The 14,669-nt window shown below is 32.8% G+C and overlaps 1 protein-coding gene across 5 annotated transcripts in view; it reads left to right on the top strand.

The window, feature by feature from the left end:
• Window positions 1–6,815, top strand: part of LOC148627895 (uncharacterized) — a 42,864-nt gene extending 36,049 nt beyond the window's left edge. For all 5 annotated transcript variants that reach the window (XM_088581349.1, XM_088581378.1, XM_088581365.1 and 2 more), the window contains exons 8-10: window positions 102–247; window positions 1,839–1,979; window positions 2,332–6,815. In XM_088581349.1, the coding sequence (XP_088437475.1) occupies window positions 102–247; window positions 1,839–1,979; window positions 2,332–2,457 (413 nt within the window). In that variant the 3' untranslated portion in view covers window positions 2,458–6,815. The remainder of the gene's footprint in view (window positions 1–101; window positions 248–1,838; window positions 1,980–2,331) is intronic.
• Window positions 6,816–14,669: the final 7,854 nt, after the last annotated feature.

The raw sequence follows: 14,669 nt of genomic DNA, 5'->3' as shown, positions 1-14,669 counted from the left end.
ACTTGGAATAACTCTAAGAGTATCAGCTGGAACTTGTATTAAGAGTCCATTTTTTACATTTTCATCCTTCAATACTTAGAATTAAACACTTTATTTTTCAGACAGTGCTGAAATCATGATGAAGCTTGGGGAAAAGTATAAAGATCATGGGCTGTTAGAAAAAGGACTAGAGCTAACAGATAGAGCCTTACAAATAGACCCATTCTTTGTTCTAGCCTACCTCAGTAAAGCTGATATTCTAGACAGGGTAGTTATATAGGCTAATGAGATCAAAGTTCAGAGCAAAATGCAATCATTAAGCATCTTTTAGCTCACCTGGCCTAAAAGACTATGTGAGCTTTTGTCATTACTTCTCCTCTGAAACCACAGAAGAGAATTTGATAAAACTTGTTGACAATTATTCTTGGCATGTCTTCTCTCAAAATTGTGTCTGTTATGATTCCTCGTAAAAAAAACACGGCCACTGTTACTTAAAATAAGAACAAAGGGGTATCACCATATAGTTTTGTTTATATCTTAAAACCATATAGATAAAAGAAATCTGAGATATCTTTTGCTCTTTGGCTTGAAGAGATGTTTCTTTTTTTAACAATTTCGGGATAATCGATTTACTGATTTTGGAGTTATTGCACTTTTTTTTTGCTGATCTTACCTTTTTTGGCAGTTTTTGCCTATTATTAAGAAAACAAAAGCAGATTGATGATTTATGTAAATTGATGAAGTGTTAAGTATTTCAATATAAATTTTTGGTGCAAATTTTTGAAAAGCTGTTGACACTTATTGGTGTTTTAGTCCCAGAAAGTGTCATTTTGACCTTTTTCCCAGTTTTTGCCTGTTGTTAACAAAACAATAGCAGATTGATGATTAATGTAAATTTTAAAAATATAACAAGTATGTAAAGATCTATGATAAGTGCAAATTTATGAAAAATCTGATGATTGCATGTTTTAATGATTTTCTGCACTTATAGCCTGTTATTTGAATGATGATTAAGGTCTAAAGCAAAAATGTTCAGTATCATGACAAATATCATCGGTGCAAACTTGGTCAAAGGTGTTTGACCCTTTTTAGTTTTTGCATGTATTCAACTTTTTAAAGATATCAAAACACGTGAGCAATTCAGGCTCTTGAGAGCCTCTTGTCTTGTGTTTGTAAACACTGATTCCCAAGTTTTCTTTGACCAAGTTTGTGAAGGTGAACTTTTATAGAGTCAACAGGGTTGAGTTTTCTGTATTTGCACAATTAGAGTTGTTAGGATGGGTTCATTTATCTTTCAGAGTTTTGAGTGGAATGACTCAAACGAAGTGCCATATTAAATTTACTTTGTGCTCAAAATAATTTATCAACATTTTGTAGTTCATTGAAAATACAATGTAGTTAATCAAATAGATAAATGAATTAATTAATGTCTGAAATAATATAACTTAGTAAATGTGTGTAGAAATGGAAAACCAAAAACAGATCTGTGAAATAAATGAACAGATCATTGGTACCTTGATGTAAAAAGGAAGTTATCACTGGTTAAATGGATTGGTTTGACGGGTCTATGACTGATCAGAAACTGATCATTGATCAATGAATGGTCTCGATTGTAGTTGCACAGATCAGTCCAGGTATTGTAAGGTCATGGGATAAATTTGTATAGAATACCATGAGGACTACATCCTCTATAGAATCTATACATCTTTTCCACTGTAAATAACATTTTCACAAAATAAGCTTAAATTTGAATATTTTTATAGATTGTTCATTGCTTTACTATGCAAGTTCAGCATCAGTCTTTCAGAAATTGAAAGCAAGTATTTTTTTTTTATTATTATTATTTTATTAAATTCTAGCAAGACAAGACTACTGAGGCTGATGAAGAATACATGAAAGCTGTGAAATTGGAAGCTAATTTGTGGGACATACCTGCTCAGTATGGTTCCTTCCTCTTGCGTCATCAACGGTATTCAGATGCCTTGGTACAATTCAGGAAGGTACATGCACTTATGTTTAGTTTTACTCAGTCTCCATGGAAAGGTCTCAAATGTTAGTCTCCATGAATTGAATTGACATCTTTTTGAGAGCTAAATGGATGAAGGTCATTGAACATACATTATTAATTCTTCAGTAGTACAAAATTCTGAGATGATAAAAACCAGTGCAATTTCAAAAGGATTCATTTTAAGGTATGGTTGGTGTTGCTTTTCTTAGCTTAAATGTTATGTAGTAAATTAGAAATAACTTTCCATAGATTATCTAGTTTTTAATTTATCCCTTTTAGAAGTAATGGTAGATGAATATTCATTAATTAACAAACTAATTATTTTTCATGTTTTGACTTTTCAGGGTATAGAGCTGAACCCTAAACAGAATGGTTTTTGGAGAATGTTGAAGTTTTGTCAGGAGAAGTTAGGAGATATGGAAGGAGCTCAGGAGACAGAGAGACTCATGTTACTCCAGGAGAAGAAGTAACATTCCATGACAGGGTTTTACCTCATACAAAGGAGATTGTCTTCTCAGGGCATGTGATTCTGGATATCATTTGCAGTCGTCTCCCTTTGGCCAAATAATGCTTTTGTTATGTACCAGATCTCATTCATTGTGTCCAGTGGTAGTCTTGTCCTATATTTTATGTATGTTAATGGATTTCTATTGATGAACCATGTTGTTTAATTATTTTTTTTAACACAGATTTTTTTTCAGTTAATCAGTCAAATAATTGTTCTATCCTGTTTTTACCAGTGTGCCCATTCAAAAGGTTTCAATAACTCTGCTTAATATAATTGGAGAAAATGATAATTATGCTTCTAGGAACTGAGAGGCATTTCTAGGTGCGAAAATACATATTTTTGTTTTAAGTAATGAAAGATAGACTAATTCCTGTAACTGTCATTGTGTAATGGGGTAGTAGAATATGCAAGTCTGAGATTAAATAGGTTTCTTTAAGAAACATTATATTATAATTCATTCTTACATTGGTTATGACATTTAAGTAATAATAACATATATCGGTACATACATTTTTATTTTGAAAATTTATAGGATATGAATTTAATTTTGAATTGTTATACCACCTCAGGCTAATTATATAGGACCAAAACTTACACCAGGATAGCTTAAGTTCTATTAAATATGCTCAATGCTGCATTTTTACTATTTTGACCAGTTTCATTAAGAATTGAACATTAGTGCTTCCAAATATGTTGTGTATTTGTTAGTGTTATTTTTAAAATATATTTGCATGTATTTTTTTATTAGTGAGATATTTTAAATGAGTAAGTGCTGATGACAAAATTTGTTTGAAGTACAACAAACGTATTTCTATGTGTTGATCTGAAAAGACCATATATATTATGACATATTGTTTTTCTGCAGTTTGTCATTCTCTTTTGACAGAATGCTTGGAGAAGCTGTGACTATCTATTTACATATGCTCCTATTTTGATGATTTAAGAAATAAATCATGGAAATTCCAGTTATCATTGTTTTTTCCAAGGGCTGACATTTAAGCCGCATTATTTTACCCCGAGCAACAGAGATGGGTAAAATTGGGGCATATATGGTCAATCCGTGCATGGTAAAACTATGATAAACTTGAGTTTCCTTGGTTTATTTTGATTCTAATAGGACAATAACGGTACTTTTTTACATTTTCATGACCTATTACGGAAACCTTAGACCTGCCATATTTGTCCATATTTGACTGTACACTTTATGCTAGCCATGTCAGTTGAAATGGTCGCTGGTGAAACTTTGCTTTGTATTTTATATAACGAAGGAAAGGGTGAATTAAGTAGAATGATGTTAGATATGGCAATAGTTGTTTGCATTATTAGGTCACAGTGTTCAATTATGGACAGGTACAATGTTTCATTCATTGACGACTGTTACTGTTTGGTTTCATACATGATGGTGTGCATGGTGAGTGCTACTGTGTATGTGTGTAAGGGATTTTTTACAGAATATAAAAACATAACATTTAATATTTTTATTAAATATGAATTTGATGTTCATTCACGCAACTGAAATGAATGAAAACAGCTGATACACATTGGAATATTACATGATTTAAAGTCGGCATTTATTTAGACACACACAAGCCACTTCCAATAGGTGGTGTGCTGTTCATATAGCAATCAAAAATCAACCACAGTTGTGGTCTCAAATCCTTTTTAGGACATCATATTAGAATTCCAATTTTACTATTCTAAGTAATGGATTTTCATTTATGAAAAATGGAATTTTCAAGTTCTTGGACAATTCCATAATTTTTGTATAATATTTGGTACAGTGTTTGTCATAATATAAGAAAGCGTGTCTTTTTTTCATTTTTCCTTTCACACTTATAGAACTTAATCAGGTGTGTATCAAAGGAAAGGCATCCTGAATTTTTTAAAACTATTTTTGTTTTGCCTGAAATATTAATTGTTCACATGTCTTATCTCCTAAAATTTTAACTCTATATTTATGCCATATCAAACCTGAAATCCTGTGGTCCTTTTCACAAAAAATCGTAAGTGTAAAATTAGTCATAAGTTATGACGTCATAGTAAATAAAAGTATTGTGACGTCATAACTTACGACTAATTTTACTCTTACGATTATTTGTGAAAAGGGCCACTGGATCTGTCCCTATTCATTTAAAAAAAGAGGATTAGGTCTTAATACATGCTTTAAAGCAGATTTGTATTATATCTGATATTCTAAAGTTTAGTATAAGGTTTGTTTTCTGTTAAGGATATATAATGAATAGTTAATTGTTTTATTTTTTTGTGAAAGAAATATTTCCATGTACCTCAATGAACTTTAGTGCTAATGTTTGACCTTTTTTGACCTTACAACTACATTGTATGTTTGGTGATCATTGAAGTTATGGGTAAGTGCTAATTAAAAGTTTTATTTGACTGAATGATTTCTGTAAATTGTGAAATTATTGAAAGCATTATTTTTGGTATTTTGTATTATATCTACATGCCTAAATGGTTGTAGCCTTAAGAAAATGTTCATTGCAGTTTGTTTTAATAATATGTCTCAGCTCACACATTTTTGAGTTTCAGTTAAGTATAAGAATTAAACCAGTATTTTTTTTTCTAAACAGGAACATTCAACAGTTTTAGAGTTTTCAGCTAATGTTCATCAATGTTAATAAGTGCATGTCCCACAGTGGGTGGCAGATTCCAAAATTGTGAATTTCAAAGGGAGGGGACAGCTCACTGACCTAATGAGGTGGGCTGAACCAGTGAATCCCTGTGATCTGTAATTTTCTAAGTTGTCAACTAAAACTTTTAAGCATATGCACCCACCCCTTGATCCACCCATGTCTCATATATACATTTTGATTTGAACTTCCTGTTTAGTACACTATTATGCTGGCACTGTTGTAAGGTCCTATGTTATTGAGAGTGTCTGTAGAGATCAATATTTCTAGTATTGTAAAAATATGACATTCCATTTTTCATTCCTAAAGTATTAAAGTGTTTTTAATAATGAGGCGGTATGACACATTCATTCATGCTGTATCATTTTGTGGTAGAAATAGACTTGTGCTGACATAATGATAGCAATTGAATGAACAGTTATATTGCAAGCAAACATAAAAATATAGTGATGTGGATCCTTGCTTGGAAAATGAAATAAAATGACCATATGTGCTCTTTGTGATTAAAAGATGTTAAAGTCTCTTGATCACAAAGAGCACATTTTGTGCTCTGAAGTTTATGTAATGAAAAAACTTATTAGTCATACTGCTTAAATCTTGTGCTTAGTTTTTTTTAATTTGTTGCTGATATACCTAGTCATATTGATTTGCATTTCCATGGTATAAAAGTTAAATTTTCATGCTTAAATATGGCAATGGCAATTTTATAATTGTTTCAATTGTCTTCATATCATCTATTTTATTCTAGTCTCATATGTGTTACTTGATGAATCAAAAGCTAAGCATCAGCAACCAGTTGTTGGTTTGACTGAAATAAGGATCGGAATCCACACAAAGCACAGGATGGCATCTTAAATTAAGCACACATGAAAAATAGAAAACAAAAAGAAATGCTATTATTTAAAAGGTAACTTAAAAAGACAGAACTCTCTCGTTTTAAGATATTTTTGATGAAAAAAATCTAAGAATCATGTTATATACATTGACCATCAGAGAACCAATAGTTTCGTTATATAAAAAATGCATAAAATTTTATTCTCAAATTAGATGAAGCTAAGAGATGGCTAGTTTGTTGGAAATGCTATTACATGTCCATTTTATATACATGTATCATCTTTTTGGCGTCTGTATGCCGTAAACCAACTTATATTTTGTGGACACATCTTTTCGATGCTGTCTGTATAGTTTTGCTTTTTACTCTTGGAAATAAGGATGCTCTTCTATAGAAACATGAGTCATCTGATCATAATTTTGTTTCCCAATTTGGTGAAATACTGATAACTTACTGGCATTCGAAAAAAAATGTGTCGAAAATTTGAAATTGCGTGCCGTGTGTTATTTTCTTGGGAAAAAAAAAGAGTAAAATTTTACTACATCAGTTGTCTTTTTTTTTTTAAAGACAAAAAAATTTTATTAGCAATTTATTTCGTGATTTTTTATTGCTGATGCAATCAACCAAAATAAATTGCTCACGAAAATAAGGTGGTTTACAACAATTTTTTTTAATCATTTTGTTCATTCCTAACCATTTACATTTATTGTACATATTATCATTTTTAAAATATTTTCACTTTTTTTCTGAATTGTATATTTTTTACAAGTTTGTTTTGTTGTTGACAAAATTATCCTGGCTAAAAGCTTTTTATTGTGGTTGTGAGGAAATAAAAATGTACCTCCTGACTTACTTTGTATTTAGCACATTAATCATAAAAATAAGTATGTCCATCCCAAAATATTAGTCTGTCTTGATTCTTTGGGCTCATCTCTATGACTATAGGCTAGAAACCACTAATTCCACTTCTCATAGGGTTCTATGCTAATTTCACAATATTCAATGGCTTCTCTGGACTTCACCTTAACTTTAACCTGCACAGGACTATATATCAGCATGATTCTACATATGTCAGCTCACAATCCTCAGAATGGCATGTAGAGTTAGCTGACTTGCAGTGCAGTACTGGTCACCGGAAGTGAGGGTCTATAAATAGCATGGGAAATCCCAGTGTTTTCACAATATAGGGGTATATTTGGAAATCATTATGGAGATTAAGAAGCAAAATGCACCTATAAAATGTACAGAAATGTTGTTCCTTTCAGAAACTGTTTAATTTTGTTACATAAGATGAGAACTTTTTTCACAGCACTATGAGGAACAGGGGTAATTTCTGTGTAGGACTATTTTTTGCGTACGTTCCAAATGCTCATTGGTTGAATTGGTGGTCTGTAACCTATATACATATTGTTGGCCTACCGGGACTGGGCTGTTAAGTACTTCTCTGTCTAAGAATCAGGCAAATATAAGATGTTGCACATGAGGAAAGAAGAAGAAAATGCAGAGGTTATATTGCATTATCCAAGTATTTATACCTTATAACCTCCAGTAATAACCATCAAAGTGTTTGTAATGTTTGCATTTTTAAGATATTGATAGGTCTAATTTAGTTGAATTGCACTGCATTCCTTAAGACGTTCACGTTTCCCATTTAAGCGTTCGTGCATCTTTTATCGTGCATTTACACATCATTTTGCATTCGTTTATATGTACGATAAACGTACGATAGAAGCGTTCGTTTAAACGCATGATAGAAGCGTTAATTTAAACGCACGATAGAACCGTTTGTTTAAACATAGGCTTGGAGTGTTCGTTTAAACGCACAGTAGAAGCGTTCGTTTATTTTTTGATTATTTCCTTGATTTAACTGTTATTTTTATATTTTTTTGCTATTGTTAATTTATATAATTTCATCAATTTTATTTTTTATTTTTTCTCTCTTCATTATATGTCAATAATATTATTTTTCGTCGTTCGTCTATCGTGCGTTTAAACGCACACTAGGAGCGTTCGTTTATCGTGCCTTTAAACGCACGACAGGAGCATTCGTTTAAACACATGGTAGAAGCGTTCGTTTATCGCGTGTTTGGTGAGCGTTTAGCGTGTGTCTGGATATCAGGAATCCTAAACGTCTCAAGGAGTGTATGAAAAAATGACAGGAAAAATGTTCCATACTTTTCCCTATATATACGTAACCAGTAAAAATACTTACATCACAGAAGCTTCAGGATATATTTAAATAGATGTTGGGTTGTTAATAGATGTATTGAATATATCTGAGGCAAAACAAAAAACAAAAAACAAAAACAGACAAACAAATAGACAAAAATTATGTGCAAGCTACCCATTGCCGAATTCTTACACGGAATGGTACTTAATTGTGATCACTTGGTATTTGACCTTGCTGCTGTCTTCCTCATATGGTCTGTCAATTGGAATACTTGAACTTATGCTAAAATGTCTACTATCCCTTCATTTTATTCATCAAGTAATGCATAATTATTATTTTGTACGAAATTTCATTAGTATTTCATCCATTTGAACAGAGTTATCTCCCATTTCAAATGGTAATTTCCATAGGACAGTATAGGTAAAACTAAGACTAATTTGGTTTTTTTCTGTATTTTTCATCATGATCACAGCCAAAAGGCTATGATGTTACACTAACACACCAAAACATATTGAAAGTCTTCGAAAGAGTTTTTAAGTTAATAATTCCAAACTAATTATCAAAACGGTATTATAGTCTTTATTCCATTCATTTTCCGGCAATGTATATTCAAAACAATAATTTCAAAAGAATATATACATTTGTATATAGTTATCAGTAGCCCGTAAATACTTTGAATATTAAAATTGACAACCATGCCGCGTCTTCGGTTGAATGCCGCCATTTGCTATGTCGATTTCGGCTGTCAGTTTCACTGAATGAGAGTCTACAAGAAAAAACTATTTGTATAGCTCTGATAGTTTGGCATTGGATTTATAAGGATTAAACACTGTTTTTTTTTTAGCATTTATGGGCGTGTAAAATCGGACCATTCACTCACAAACTTGACATAAAAGTCTTTTTTTCTTAGTAAGTTTAAAGTTTTATCTATTTAAAACACAAAACATTTTAAGTGTGTTTAATAAAATTATGAGAAAAGTGGATCACTGGGCAAAAAATATTTATGCTATGAAATGGAAAAAACAAGAAATCCGAAAATCTTACAGATCTTTAGATTGATTTACGAGATTATCTCCTCTATTGGTCTCTCTACCAAAGACGATGTCTATGTACTGGATTCCCAAACTCTAAAAACCCATACAAACCACGTTACATAGCTGGAACTGCAAAATGTACCACCAAACCTCTTTCAAAACATTTAACATCTATACTCACAGCTGTCAAAGGGTCACGCTTGTTACTCCCGTAGTGGTATTAATCAAAGTCGATACTGAAAAATTCAAAAGATCTTCTGGAAACCCTTAATTTAAGATTATTAACAGACTACAATATTATAAAAACCAGATATTTCAACTCTTTATACTTCGATTCTCCATACTCAGTTAAAATCCCGACTCAAAAAAAAATTGTACATCGTTGTTACAAAAAAAAAAGAGATGGTTCACCTAGATACAAATACGTAGCTCTTGGTAGAGATTCCTCATACTTTGTAAAAAAAATAATTCCAAATCATCATCCAAATATATCGATTCGGTAAAAAGATGTTTTCAAAATGGTCGATTTTTTTTTATGGACAAACTATGTGTCCAGTGTGGTGGACGCGTTTTTCAACAAACGGTGGGCATTCAAATGAGAACTAATTATGCTCCTCTACTTGCTGATCTTTTTCTTCACGCTGACTATATAGCTGATCTGATCTGAAAGAAGGAACATCGTTTAGCTAGATCCTTTAATCTAAGTTTCCGCTATATAGATGACGTATTATCGTTAAACAATCCTAGTTTCGGGGGACTTGATACATCGCATCTACCCCCAAAGAACTTGAGATAAAGAATACTACAACTGGGCACTGTGAAGTCAGCCTCATATCTTGACCTACACTTAGAGATCGATGGTAAAGGAAAACTACTAACAAAACTATACGACACACGCGGTGACTTTTCATTCCATATAGTCAACTTTCCTTTCATCTGTGGCAGCATTCCGTCAGCAACTGCGTATGAAGTTTTCATATCACAACTCATACGTTATACCAGAGCTTGACGTAACTACGCAGATTTTCGTACCGCGCTAGACTTCTTACAATTAGGCTTCTGGAACAGTGTTATGTTGCTACAACATTGAAGTCATCACGACAGAAGTTTTTTGGTCGTCATCATGAACTCGTTGATCGTTACGGTGCATCCATCTGCACCATCCAAACTGATATAGTTTCTCTTTCCTCTTTCATCTACCCTGGACTTGACTTTTTATGAGCAACTCGGCGGGTTTTTTCTAGAAAAGCAGAGGACGCTAATCTTACCGATACACTTGGTCAATAGTCCTAGTTTTTGGTGGACTCCGAGTTGCTCATTTACTTGTATGTATTCTTATGATTATTTTGTATTCTTTGTTTCTGTGTGTCTGTTTTCCATGTCGGGTCTTTGTCCTGGATTATATTCTTTTGATTTGCACTAGAATCTTGGTTCCCTTAATTACTCCTTAATGTTTTTGAGTTATCCATCTTTGCATGGATTATCGCAAGTACAAAGTTGACCAATTATGGCTTTTTTGCTCTGAAAGGACGACCATTGCACACTTAATTAATGTTTATTTGTGCCTTTCCCAAATGGGAAGCAATGCTGATATTATTTAACCAGTGACTTCATATTTGTTTTACACTTACATGTATATACCATCTAATGCATACAGACGTAGTGTACGGTGTGCGTATCATATTTGGCAAAATTTCGACGTCTTTTTTGTATTGCGACGTACATCGTTCTATAATTGTTACATGTAAAAAGAAGTGTGCTTATTTAATTTTTTACTTGAAATAACACACACGACATGTTTTATAATTCAATTATCCGATTCGATATTAATTTTTCGTACGTTTTTGTCAATTGAAATGATCAGATTACATCCTGATATGGTAAATAGTTTGGCATCAACCATTTAAAAATGATTGGAAGGAAATTTTAACCTATGGGAAAATGTTAGGAATTATGAAAACAAATTTCGAGATACGTTAAAAAAGTGAAATACCCTCACTAAAATAGAAAGACAACAAACCTACAAGCAAAAAAGTCAGCAAACTTTCCGCTAGACTTCTTACAATTTGGCTTCTGGAACAGTGTTATGTTGCTACAAGATTGAAGCCATCACCATAGAAGATTTATCACGGCAGAAGTTTCATGGTCGTCATCATGAACTCGTGGATTGTTACGGTGTATCCATCTGCATCATGAAAACTGATTTGTTCAACGTGGCATAGTTTCCCTTTCCTCTTTCCTCTACGCTGGACTTGACTTTTTATGAGAAATTCAGCGGATGTCTCTAGAAAAGCAGAGGACACGTACCCTACCGGTGCCACTGGTCCACACACCCAGTTTTTAGTGGAGCCAGAGTTACTTTTGTTACTTGGTATGTATTATTTTGGTTATTTTATGTTGTTTGTTGTGTATGTCTGTTTTCCATGTTTGGTCTTTGTCCATAGATTACATTCTTTTGATTTCCACTAGAATCTTGGTTCCCTTGATTAATCAATCTATCAATCATACGAAAATGTGGTATCAAAGTAAGTTACATTTACTACCATTTTGCAATATCAAAAATAAAACTATTTTCATGAATATTTCGTTGTGTATATGCTAGCTCATGACGTTTCAGTCTGTACTAAAATATTTGTTTCGTTCAAAGATGTGTTTCATGTGTTGATAATAAATTGCACATTTGACCCAATTCAAAATGACAAAGGTGGTGAGAATGAGAAATTACAACAAACTTGCATTTTCTGGTAAAACGGCTATATTATTAGATATGTAATTACATCACTTTACGTTCTTTCATCGTTTGAGAATTGAACTAGTATTTAGCTGTGCATTACCTTACCAGCTTCAAAGAATATATAAGAAAAAAAAACGTTTTTCTCGTTAATTGAGCCTGTATTATCACATTTCCTGATAAAATAGTAGGTGGGCATGACCTCATAGCTGCGTTGATTCATGAAAGTGCATGACGCCTTGCAGCTTCACTGAAGTTTCTTTGAACTTAAACTTATTTCTGATAAACTTGTAGGAATTTTGATTTAACGCCCAATTTGTGTTTATAATCCGTATCTGATTTTTATTTCAAAGTAACGAGGTGGTAAGGGTTTATTATATTGTCACTGAGATCCCGATAGTTGTAGATTGTTTTTACTCTGTTTGCCAGAGATTCAAAACCTTGAAGAAAATATTCTCCGCTGTAGCATATGCACAAAATATGTTTACAGTGATTTATCAGAAATATATCAAATAGTCTAAAATTTCATTGTAACGGAGCCATGCTTTGAGTTGCATAAACCAAACAAATATCTTTATAAGAGCAGAATGGAAACTCCCTTAAATCTAATACCTGGATGAGCAACTAGAGCTCAAAGAAGGCATATGCCATCCTTGTCAAAGTGTTGCTTTAGGGTAAGGTATCATCCTCTTTTGTTCCAGTAACTAGCGACATTTAGAAATAAGCGTTGCGGCCCTAAATCGACTTTTTAAAATAATAAGCTATCATAGGTGACTTTATCAATACCGAAAGGTTTGAGTGAAGTTTGAGTCGCATTTATAACAGAATAGCAATTCCATGTAAGAATTAAGCAAACACAAGATACATGTACCTGCATAATCAAACCGGGTCTAAACACATCACAAACAACGCACCCTAATCTAAACAACCATAAGACAAAAACAAAGATAGAAAATAGTTGGAATACACACTGGAAATGCGTATCTGTAGCCTTCACGTACATGTTTCGTTCACCAGAAAAAAAACCCAAACTATTTTAAACCAGTCTTCCCACGTGTTTCTACCACGATGAAGAAATGCTGGCGTATTCGCCGGGGATCGAAACCGCAAGATTCCAACATGCCTTATTTATACATCGTCTGCTGTAGACAAGTGCTCATTTCTTAAGAACTGTTTTTGCAATCCAACTATATTTTGAATATGTAATAATTACGTTAACATTCCAAACAATTTATACAAACAAGTAGTTTAATTAGATTCTTATCTACCGAAATGAACACGCATTGGGTATACTAGAAATAGAAAGCCTCCAGGTGATTGTTTCACAAGCTTCATGATGCTGCCAGCTGAATAAGAAAACCATTTCGTATTTGTTTTAGAATGGTTCCATTTAGATTCACATTTTCAATGATAATTTGTTTTAGTAGTTTTGAATCTACAGTTTTATGGCTCTCTAAAATTGTAAAGCGAATATACAAGCTTGTACATTACATTAGAGATATTGTATTCGATGACGGTTAAAGAGATATGTGATACTTAAGATTTTATGATTTTAAATAAATGTCTCGTCTGTTTTCTCTGGTATCAGTTCGTGCAAGAATGACGAATATGTTAACGTCGTAGCCATTTTTACGCAAGACAAATTAATGGGTCAGCGACCCCCCGATTTGAGTTTAACTTTATGATGCAACAAGAGCTCATCAAGTCACTGCTTTTTCAATTGCTGAAAATAGAATTCTGTATGGAGAGGCAACGCCCGGCTGGAGTGGTATATCATCATTAAGAGAAGGGTAAAACACTTAAAACTGTATCATCTCAGAGATAAAAAGGACAACATTGATAAACAAATTGCCCATTTTTCTGACGGGTATTTATAATATCAAAAATTATTTAAGTGCTTTCTCTGTTTTCTTCTTGCATTTCTATAGATTGCATAAATATAAGTGCTATCCAATATAAACACACCGTATGAAGTACTAAAGGCATCAATGGTGAGTTATAATGATAGAAAATAGATTGTTTTGTCTGTCAGCAATTTTTGCAAATACTTGGAGGTACTATCACTTTTCCAGGAACTTGTAAACGAGTTCAATATCCGTCTCATCCATCATCATATTAGCACAAAAAGTGTAGATGTTGAAAACATCTTTCAACTAAAGGTGAAAGGTACGAACGTCTCTATCTTCAATATTCTAGACAGACAAAATTGGAGGAAATGTATCAGATTTTCATTGTGTAGTGCAAATAAGCCATCCTAAGTCAGTCGCTGATAGATCAACTACGACCGTATGCAAACCAGTTTTAATTATGACGACTAGACTAGTTGACACTATTTGAAATATAGCTGTAGAATCAAGAGAAACCAAACATCTTTTATCAAGTAGAAAAAACTAGTCAACCTATATACAACTAGATTGCGTAATTCTATTTTTTCCAAAATCTTTTTTTTAGATTTTTTTTCGACGTTTTTGTTCTTCAGATAGAAATATGATAGCTATTTAGGTGGTGTTGCGTCTTTGACAATTTGATAAGCAAATCGTTCTTCATTTAAATGTGTTTGCCTTACTACTCCTGTGACATGGTCTTTGTTCCTGAAAATTCTAGTTCGTTTTTCATTCTACACCAAAATTACGCTTAAGGATACGGTCCTAAACTTCATGCCAGTGAACTCGCAGTCACTTTACAACTATATACAGTACAATATTGTGGTACCGTTAGGCTAACTGACAATCAATGCACACAAGGGGTGAGACATCAAC

This window comes from Perna viridis, chromosome 1, assembly GCF_037379345.1.
Source record: "Perna viridis isolate PV_CMFRI_1.1 ecotype Kerala chromosome 1, ASM3737934v1, whole genome shotgun sequence".
Taxonomy (NCBI): Eukaryota; Metazoa; Mollusca; class Bivalvia; order Mytilida; family Mytilidae; genus Perna; species Perna viridis.
Note: the sequence above shows the minus strand (reverse complement) of the source record. Positions and strands in the feature narration are given on the sequence as shown.